General features: G+C 37.9%; 1 protein-coding gene across 1 annotated transcript; it reads right to left on the bottom strand.

The window, feature by feature from the left end:
• Positions 1-4,796: 4,796 nt before the first annotated feature.
• LOC107653962 (cytochrome P450 26A1) lies at positions 4,797-8,046 on the bottom strand. Its single transcript, XM_016440818.1, has 7 exons — positions 7,664-8,046; positions 7,276-7,500; positions 6,604-6,885; positions 6,364-6,519; positions 6,139-6,273; positions 5,893-6,045; positions 4,797-5,774 (listed from the first exon to the last, which is right to left on the bottom strand). The coding sequence occupies exons 1-7, from the start codon at positions 7,850-7,852 to the stop codon at positions 5,436-5,438; spliced, it is 1,479 nt and encodes a 492-aa protein (XP_016296304.1). The 5' UTR covers positions 7,853-8,046; the 3' UTR covers positions 4,797-5,435.
• Between the last annotated feature and the right edge of the window lie 2,332 nt (positions 8,047-10,378).

Raw genomic sequence — 10,378 nt, forward strand, 5'->3', positions numbered from 1 at the left:
ACAGCACTCTCTCCCACCTTCAATACCACGACTGAGGTGCCCTTGAGCAAGGCACCGAACCCCCAACTGCTCCCTGCAGCATAAAATGGCTGCCCACTGCTCCGGGTGTGTGTTCACGGTTTGTGTGTGTGCACTTTGGATGGGTAAATGCAGAGCACTAATTCCGAGTATGGGTCACCATACTTGGCCACATGTCACGTCACTTTCATCTCTTTGTTCGCTGTGATGTCAAACTTGTTGTGACTAAATTGGATGATAACTAAGTAGATTTGGATATTTTCATGGAGAAAATGTAAATGGGGTTTGCCTGGGCATAAGTTGTCACCGTGATGAAACGGTGAGATATTATTGCTATGCAGTTGCTAGGGTGCTCTGGGTGGTTGCTTACTGTCCCATGCGTGTTCACCCAAAAATTAAGCGTTAGCGTTAGTTCTGGCAGGTCACGTGAGTCAAGCTTGCATCAGCTGATTCTCAGCTGATCACATCTACCTATAGGAATACGACACCTATCGCGGGATTCCTATATAAGCTCTATTCAGTATTATTCAGCAGCTTTTCAGCTTGCTCAGGAGCAAATTACCCTCCTCCATCCCCAGCTCCTCCTTTCGCCACAGTCAGGACTTGGCTTTCTGATATTCCTTGCTAATCAGACTCCTTTATCTTGAATAAAGTGTTACACTTAAATATCATTAAGTACATTAATGATATCTGCCTTGTTCTGTTCTGTTAACCCTAGGGGGGTTATTATTGCTGCTCTCCCTGCTCATTCATGACAGGCTGCATGGATGGGCAGGGAGTTTTTTGCCCAGAACAGAACCATACCGCCAAACCAAACTTTATGCTAAGTATCTATCATTTTGACGATAGTGGTCCCGACAGAAATTTAAATTTGGCTCACCCTCAGGCCATCCAAGATGTAGATGAGTTTGTTTCTTCTTCAGAACAGATTTGGAGAAATTTAGCATTACATCACTTGCTCACCAGTGGATCCTCTGCAGTGAATGGGTGCCGTCAGAATGAGAGTCCAAAGAGCTGATAAAGACATCACAATAATCCATAAGTAATCCACATGTCTCCAGTCCATCAGTTAAAGGGGTCATATGATGCTTTTTTAAAGATCATTATTTTGTGTATTTGGTGTAACAGAATATGTTGACATGCTGTGAAGCGAAAAGCTGCATGTTTACAAGAAACAAATCCATCATTAAGATGTTCAAACCGTTGCTCTTCTACATTTTTGGTAAATGTTCTTTTTTGGGTGAACTAGATATTTATTTATATATATTTATTCATGCATTTTGTTGATGCTTTTATATATTTGAATTTGCATTCAAGCTGCACATTTGATTGTTTCTCCAGTTAAGGAGTTTTGGTTCCTTACCTGTCATCTTTGGCCTAATATTATAATAGTAATATTATAATATTAACCCAACATACACTATTGTATGAGAACTAAATTTGAACTGAAACAATATTGAACTAAACTGAGCTACATATTGACATTGTTATCTTTGGTTGAGCTGCACTACAGCTGAAACTGAATTTCGTCTATAATTCATGAATTTTACAACATTTTTTTATTTTCCTGTTTATCTGCTTTAAAACAGTCTGTATTGTATAAACCATTACATAAATAATGTGACTTGATTAAGTTCAATATTTACTGTTAGAAGTTTAAAAAAACACAAGTATGAGCAAAAGTAATAGTGATGCTTGTTCTAGTTTTTACACCAATAAAAAAGGAAAAGACTGTTGACAAATGATCTTAAAATGTGTGTAAATGTTTTCTGGATGATGTACTTTATACCTGAAGGAGATCACATGCTTCTTTTACTCTTTTCTTGTACAAGTGGCTTTTGCATGCAATTTTGAGCTCGTTTTTTTCATCAATAGTAAACCAGACCTGCAAAACTTCCAGCTCACGAGAAATGGATAAATTAATGTCTCTGTGAGGTCATGCCTTTTTTTGTAAATGACTGAACTTTTCCTGACCCTGGGGACCCGTGAAAAGCCCCCTCTTGATTATAAATAATAGCAATGGGCTGCTAATAGTTAATCCGATTGAAAGCTGGAAAAGTCTGATATGAATTCGGCAGGAGGGCAAGAGGGCAGCAGACGTGTAAATGCTTTTAGAAAGGTTCTCATTGACACTCGTGGTAATGAAAAAGTCATTTTCACTTCAGTGTTGGAGAGCCATATCAGTCAGCTCGGTTCAGACGTCTTTAACACTTCCCCTGTGGAGTATGTTTAGCTGAAATGACATGTTTTTGAATAAACCTATAGTATAAAACAGGTTATGTGACAGACATGAACGAAGCCTCAATTCATTGCTACTAAGTCAAATAAATATACTAAAATGTATTTGAAAAACAGATTTATTTCATTCAAAGTATACTACAAATACATTTACATATTTATGTACTTGATAAAAACACCCTGCAGTTGTACTTTTGCTATACTAAACTGGTATACTTAAAGTCTGCTAAAATAGAACAACTAATTTTGTACTTAATGCACTCTAATTGTGCGGAAGTAGTGCTGAAGTCCAACTGAAGTATATCTGATTGTGCTAAAGTGGAATTATTGCAAATATACTTAAGGTACATTTGAAATATCTTGCGTTTAAACACCAATATTATGCAAAGATCATGCAGTCCTCATAAATAGTGACGTTAAAACACATTTTAGGCTTAATATTAAGAAATGTGCATTGTGCACAAGTAGTACTCCAAATAAAGTAAATATGTTAATAGGTTTGAACTATACTTATTATGAAATAAATGAATTTTAAATAGGCCTATATTACTTTTTTACTATTGAAGTCACATTTATATAGTGCTTTACACAATACAGATTGTTTCAAATCTTTACATTACATTAACAAACAGGACAATGACAGTGTTCATTTCGCAGATTTCATCAATTATGAAACAAAGATCTACAGAAGATGATAATGTTGCCATTCAACTCAAGTCAGTTCAATGTTGATTCAGTTCAACTCAGTAACTGTCAATATCACAAAGTCCATTAGTTATGAAACAAGTTCATTTCAGCTATAAGCAGCTGTGCAGGAGGAAATAGTGCTTGACTTCAATTTGCAATGAATCGGGGACTTGATTCTTGATACTTGAATATTTAACAGAAACCAGCAAACCTTATAAAAACATCCAATCAACCATATAGGAACACTAAAAACAATTCTAAACACCTTAGCAACTGCAGTGCCACAGTACTATGACTTTTGCACAGGCGTGAAAATGTAAAAAAAGAAACTTCTCAACTGAAAATGCTTCTTTTGTCCTCTTCCCTTACGCTAAACAACAAGCAGTTCAGTGTCTGAGGGAAAACACCCTGCAATTACGCTGATTTACACTGTGTTCAGTTCAAGGGAGTGAATAAAAACAGGCCTCTTTCATTTGCTTGCTATAAATTCTGTATATCCGCACAAATTTAGAGAAAAAATGGCTCTGGGAATAAAAAGTTTTGTTGTCGCCCCTAGATGTCAAACAATAGGCCGGACAGACGTTCTTTACAAGGTGATAGGAGGAAAAGTTCAGCTGCATCTCTCCCAAGGCCTGGACCTGCAGCGATAGGGTGGCTGAACATAAAGGTGTCAGGCCTGCGGCGGGACGCATGTAAATCAGCAGCAGAGAAAAGCAGAGAAATGGCCGAGAGAGGCATCTGCCAGCATCTCACCGCCTTCTCTGTCTCTCATGCCGTGTCACACAAGGACAAGTCCCTTCCACATGACCCCTGTGCGCTGGGAGACGCGCCCCCGTCGGGGGTAATGCATTTGTGCAAATTTGCAACAGCTTACGTGGGACGCCTATGGGGGTCGTTAGAACAACCATACGGCAGCGTAATGAGCTTTCGAGACAACATTTGTCATCTGCAAGTACTTTACAAAACATTATTACTCAAAACGGAGAAACAGCACCAGTGATAATAAAACAAAACAAAATAAAATAAACAGATACATAACCTTCCTCCCACAGTAACACTTGAATGACTTACATGATGATTTCTATTTAACTACAAACATGTGGAAAGAAGTCTGAATTGTAAGTCTTTATTTATAGTTCTAAACTTATAGTAAAAATGTTAAGGCAATAACATGTTAAGTGTTTCAAAAGATAACCCTGTAAAGTCTGACATATGATTTTTATTTTATTTTATTTGAACCTTTAGACATTTTGTTTGTAAATCATATGCTAATGTTACCAAAATAATAATAAAAAAAAAAATCAAAGTTTGCATATGTGTTTTTGTCGAGTATCATATTTGATACATCAGGCTTTTAAAGCTCATATATAGTGAGAATATGGAGCTCACACCTCACTTTTATTCAGAGGCCCTATCTGCAAAAATATGCAATTTTGTGTAGTTGTTGATATTTATATGGCCAAAAAGTTCTGGTAGCTTGTAATGAAGAAATGAGACCTTTATAATAGCAGATTACTTTCATAAAATGCATATAAATATCAGTTGCCACTCTATATCTCCCAGTAATCTTAGTAAAATGATTTTTAAATGTTTAGTTTCATGATCAAAGCTCTGTAGATTTTATTGTGTAGTTTTGAAAACATATAAAGCAATGCAATACAAATTGAGAAACGGACAAATAAACATTCCACAAAAGCCTGATGTATTATATTTAATACTCACATTTTAACATGATTTTTCTACAAAAAAAAATTATGCATTGATAATCAAGTAAACCTAAGTTGCTTGAAATATTATTAATAATATATATTATTTTTATATTTACTTTCTAAAAATCAGTATGTGTGCCATGACTTGAAGCTGGATTTTTTCACAGTTTTACTAAGACAACAGAAAGCATGTAATAGATATAAGTTTTTGCCAAAGTTTTAGTGATGTTGATAATTTAGAGGCCTTAGAAATTTCCATATCTAATATTATCCAGTAGACTTCATAGGGTTAAGTTCAAGCAGGGTGTGTTATTATTGTTTTAGAACTCATGATTGATCTAAACGTTGTTCCACATCCATCTACTTCCAGACACAGAGAGCTGTTTGGATGCTTAACCTAATTGGCAATGATTGTTTTCTGTGATGAAGATCTCTTCAAACAGTTTGACTCAAAACCATCATCCTTATCTGGACCCACATTTGCTCTGTTTCTCCAGGTACTTTTATTTAACTTTATTAAATAAAACCCATATGATAAAGAGCAAGTTAAATAAGTTGCATACAGTACAAAAGCTATATATAACACAACTACATTATAAATATACATCACAGACACTTCGTAGAATTACAGTGATCCATGAAAAAGTAGTGCCCTCGTTTTAGCTTTCTTGTATAGACTTATATATACACACACACACACCTTTTATATAAACAAAATATAAAATATCCAATACATCACAGCTCATCTAAAAACATATGTACAAAGCTCATGTTAGTTCAGGACTAATTTCTGACGTAACTACTGAATTTGGTGGGGAGATTGTCCACTGGGTAAACGGTTGGGCCCGTTTTCATTGTCGGGGGTCCATTTGAAAGAATCCAGTTGCACTGCTGTGTTAGCTCAACTAAAAAGATCTTGAGTAACACTTTGGCGAATTCTTTGCCCACACACATCCTGGAACCGCCTCCGAAGGGGATGTAGTTAAACCTGGAGCCGTCCTCCAGGCCTTTGCTCATGAACCTCTCTGGTTGGAACTCATCTTTGTTAGGAAACACCTCAGCAACGTCATGTGTGTCACAAATGCTGTAGATGACATTCCATCCTTTAGGTATCTGGTAACCCTGAAGGAAAATTAAAGATAATTTGGTGTTAAAGAATGATTTTGTGTGAAATACACTATGGGAGAGCATTTAGAAGCAGTCTATAACATTAATGATCAAGCCTTAAAGTTCAACTTACATTCAGTTCAAAGGTTTTGAGTGCCACTCTGAAGCCTCCGGGTACAGGAGGGTTGATTCTGAGAGTTTCTTTAATCACACATCCAGTGTACTTCAGTTGTTCCAACAGCTCCATACTTAATGTCTTTCCAGGTGAATACATGCCCATTTCAACCTGCGAATAAAAATGTGTCCATTAGCCCACACATTGGTTTAAATGTGCCATCAAATTGAGAAGAACTCAAAAGTTAAACGTTTTGGATCATACCTTCTCCTGAATCTCCTCTCTAACTTTCTGCACCACTTCTGAATTCAGACCCAAGAACATCACCAGTGAGGTTGCAGTGCTGGCGGTGGTCTCGTGACCTCCAAACAGAAGCTCAGTAGCAGCTTCTTTCATTGCCTGAGGGAAGCACACACTTTATTATTGATGTTCCCTGACTGGATGTCACTTACTTACTAATATCTGATAAGTCTAATGAGAAATAGTTACCTGCAAACTGAAGGGCTCATCACTTCTCCTGCTGTTCTCGATCAACAGCTGAAGAGCATCTTTGTGTTTTTGCTCGTTTTCGTTGTCATCATCTTGAATTTTCTTCCTGATGTTCTCCTCAATTTTGGAATGAATGAAATTGCGTGCTCTCAGACCCTACCAAACACATTACAGGTTGTTATTTTCTCAAGTTTATTTCACAATACCGAAAATGCATCTTCAGACTCTACAGTAACTTACCCTGTACAAGCCACTGAAGGGAACATCAATTGGCAGGGAGAACAGGTTTTTAATCATTTCCTCAAAAGCTTCCACCAGTTCCTGCTCATCGGTCTTGATTTGCTCCGGCTCGAAACCAAGAAGGATTCTCATGGCTATACGAAACATGAGTCGTTTCATCTCTGGGTAAACCAGCACACATGTATGTCTTTGCAGCCAGTCTTGTATGGCACTCTTCACCTCCTCCTGGATAACTGGGATGTAGTGCTCAAGAGCATCTCTTGAGAATGCTCTCATAATGGCCTAAGCAGAACATTATAAAAAATGTTAAAAATCAGTGCATCTTCTCAAACATTTTTTCATTTCAATGCAAAATATGAATCTGGGGTTTACTGGACAGTTTAAGATAGACACTGTAAACATGAGAATATACTTGAGAAACCATCTGATGTTCCTCAGAAAATCTGCAACTTCTAGGCTAACTTTTGAAGATGTCTCAAATATTCCATTGTTTCATCAAGGAACATCTCAAGTGCCTCAAAACCTTTAAATGTAATGGCTTCACAAGAGGAACCACTGACAAACTGACAAGGTTCTTGCACAAGTTCCTCAGAGAACATTGTTATAATATTGGAAGAAATTCACAACATTAATGCAACTTAATATACAAAACACAAAAAATAGCATCCTTACCTTTTTCTTGTTTTTGTGTTGAGTGCCATGAACATTGGAGAGCGTGTCAGAGCCCAGTATAGTTCTCACTGATGCTGGCCACTGAACAGAAACCAGCTTGTGTTCGCCCAACAGAATCTGCCTCACGTTATCAGCTCCCATCACCCTGACAGTCGGGTTACCAAAGAGGTGCGTTTTGTAGATGCATCCGTATTTCTGGCGCTTCATCCGGAGGAACTTCCTTCTCTGTGTGTAAGGACAACGCGTTATTGGCACAAAGATTCCAAAGGCACATTTTACTCCACATGCATCCGTTATTAACACAACAAGACAGAGTGCATCGCATTTAGCTACCAGCCAAGTACATTCAGCTGAACTTGAACAAATGGCAATAAAAGCGCACGCGTACCTGGAGGATCAGCTGGAGCGTTTCTCCAATGAAGGGTAAGCCCATGGTACCTGGCGGCAGGGGACTTCCACAGTTCGGATCGACCCGGCGAATCAGTAACATCTCCCACAACTTAACCGCGGCGAGAAAGAGCAAAACGGGGAGCACGATGGTGCAGAGAAAGGTGACTATGAGCGTGTACAGCCCCATGCTGAAGCGCGCAAAGATCGCAAAGGAGCTTCTGGAGAGGAGACGCGTCTTTACGCACAGACTGAGGGTGTCCGCGCTTGTGCGCCCTTATATATCCATTGCGCGCAGGTCTCCTCCTGTTACCTTCCTCAGATAAATTAGTTCACACAAAGTTCATCTTTAATTGTGGTGTCATCTCGCCCCGCCCACAGGGCAGAAGCCGCTCCAAACTCTGAACCATTTGTTATAGGCGCATTTTAATACCACCTCCTGTAGAAGGCAGACAATCCAGAGATTTCACTTTGAAAAGGTGTTAATTCCCCCGACACAAAAGGAAGCATCCGAGGCTCTTTTGTTGCCAATATTCCCGTCGTTTACACTCATTACTCTGGGCTTGTGTGCCATCAGAAATGCCATAGAGGATTTAATTGAGGAGCTTAACTGTGAAGCACTACTTTTACATTTTAAATCCCTTAAATGTCCCTCTTTTTGTCTTTCTTTGGCGTGGGGGTCCTTAAAAGGCCATTACAGAGTTTAGAAAGCTTATCTACACATGTACAATTATATATATGGCATGGAAAATGGAAAAATATTTTTTTAATATTAAAAAATAAGTAGAATATTTCTTATTTAGAATAGTTACATTTTTATTGTGCTCTCTGTAGATTTTGAGTTTCTATTTATATATACACCTATGGATGATTTGCTATAAAAATGCACAGAGTTAATTTGAGTCATTATTATCAGGATCTGATTACAATATCAATATACATTATAATATAATAGTGAAATCTGTGAACAATATGTCTGTGTATATCAACCTAGACATATTTAAGTTGTTGAGGTCAGTGATTAAAAATAAGTTAGGACAGTTGTCAGGGCTGTGTTGCTGGATCTGATCTCACATTAGACTTTAGCCTGGAACCGTGCCATAGCTATTATGCCCTGTTTATTTGTGGAGCAGTGTGCAGTAATATCATAAATATGATCATTGTCTCGCAGCGGGTTCAAACCCGGGCCAGCTTAAAAAGTGACGGAGCAGAGCAAGGTTACCGGTACATGAAGAGCAAACACCCACAGTCTGAATTACTGTTTTTACGACAGCCATAACGTGGAAAAAACAAGCTGGGAAGTCAGTCAGTTAAAGAGACAGGATGGCTCCAAATTTTTCCCTCTCTTCGTTCTTTGATGTGTGTCTGCCCTGCATTTCACCTTTCATCCTGTGTGATGGGATGGGGAAAACTCACTCGTGACATATCTATGATTGAGGGTATTTTAGGCATGTGTCTATGTAAGCAACGCATTCATATGTTAACCCATTACACGACCATTGCCATATTTATTCTTCGACATGACCCGACCGTGCCAAATGCTCCAAGCGAACCTTCAAACTTGGCCTTATTTGTGAATTTGTGCAATTATGAGACCTGTTTTCCCTCGTCAGAGTCATAGCAGTGTGTGAAATGCTTTGATGAACCTCTTTCAAACTGAGCAAAAAGCAATGCAACCTGAAGTTCAAGGATATTTCACCGAAGAATGCTTGTATAAATTCTTCCTACTTATTGCTCTCAAATAGTATTTTATTATTGGTATGTGTTTTTTCCCCCTGAATATATCCAATATGTAACCTGTGATATTACCCAATGTAGTGTTGTCGTTTAATCCATTTAATCCACTGACAACATTTGTGACCAAACTTTTCTGTTACGTTGTTTATATATTTTACAAAAAGAATTGTCAACTGTAAATGAAATAGATTTTATATCAACATATAAGCTTAAAGTCCTCTGAAAGATGTGATACAGGCTATGTCATCATCAATGGAATCATAAAACATATCAATACACATGCAATATACATACAGTTTTTAGTCTCGTAGAAAACATGAACACAATATATTTAAACTATTTTTTGCAACTTTCTGTTGCAACTGTGCAATATTTATAAATTATTAACAGAAAAGCACTTTAAAAAGCAAACAATGATAATAATTATAAAATGTAATTGCAAATATAAATATATTTGGAAATATATGGAAAAGACTGCAGTTGGTTGCATAAGGCAATGGACATGTCCATAGATCCAAAAACATGTGATGATTTAGCTGGACTGGGAATGCTTATTGTTGGATTAAAAACGACTAGTCCTGACAATAAAACTGGACAACGAACTGAATTGAATCTTAAGTGCCTATTGTTCTATTCTTCATAATTTCAGTCTAAATATTCCCGTTCACTTTGCACTGATTGTTATTAAGCTTAATCATGCAGTAAGAGCTTTCATTACAAAAAAATACTCTAAAGGGAGTTGCCTAAACGCAATGCATGCAATGCATCCACGCTGTCCGCTATTTATTTCTCACATCGATGTTTATTTAGCGATTTTGGCGAGTCATCGCTGACCATACATGGCACGTATGAGCTGTAATATCCAGCCCTGTGTTTGTGTTGGTCTCAGTGTTGGTTCCCGGGCGCTGGTGACCCGCTGGTGACCCTGCAGCGCGGACCCTGACATCTCTGTGAACTCTGGGCGAAAAGCTCGCCAAGT

The sequence above is a fragment of the Sinocyclocheilus anshuiensis genome, unplaced genomic scaffold, assembly GCF_001515605.1.
Source record: "Sinocyclocheilus anshuiensis isolate Anshui unplaced genomic scaffold, SAMN03320099.WGS_v1.1 scaffold454, whole genome shotgun sequence".
Taxonomy (NCBI): domain Eukaryota; kingdom Metazoa; phylum Chordata; class Actinopteri; order Cypriniformes; family Cyprinidae; genus Sinocyclocheilus; species Sinocyclocheilus anshuiensis.

What these genes read in the sequence shown, in the direction of transcription:
- LOC107653962 (XM_016440818.1), bottom strand. Translation starts at nt 7,852, where the DNA reads ATGGGGCTGTACACGCTCATAGTCACCTTTCTCTGCACCATCGTGCTC. An exon ending in CGCTCCAGCTGATCCTCCAG is followed by an intron (nt 7,501 to 7,663) that starts GTACGCGTGCGC and finishes CCTTACACACAG; the next exon opens with AGAAGGAAGTTCCTCCGGAT. An exon ending in AACACAAAAACAAGAAAAAG is followed by an intron (nt 6,886 to 7,275) that starts GTAAGGATGCTA and finishes TGTTCTGCTTAG; the next exon opens with GCCATTATGAGAGCATTCTC.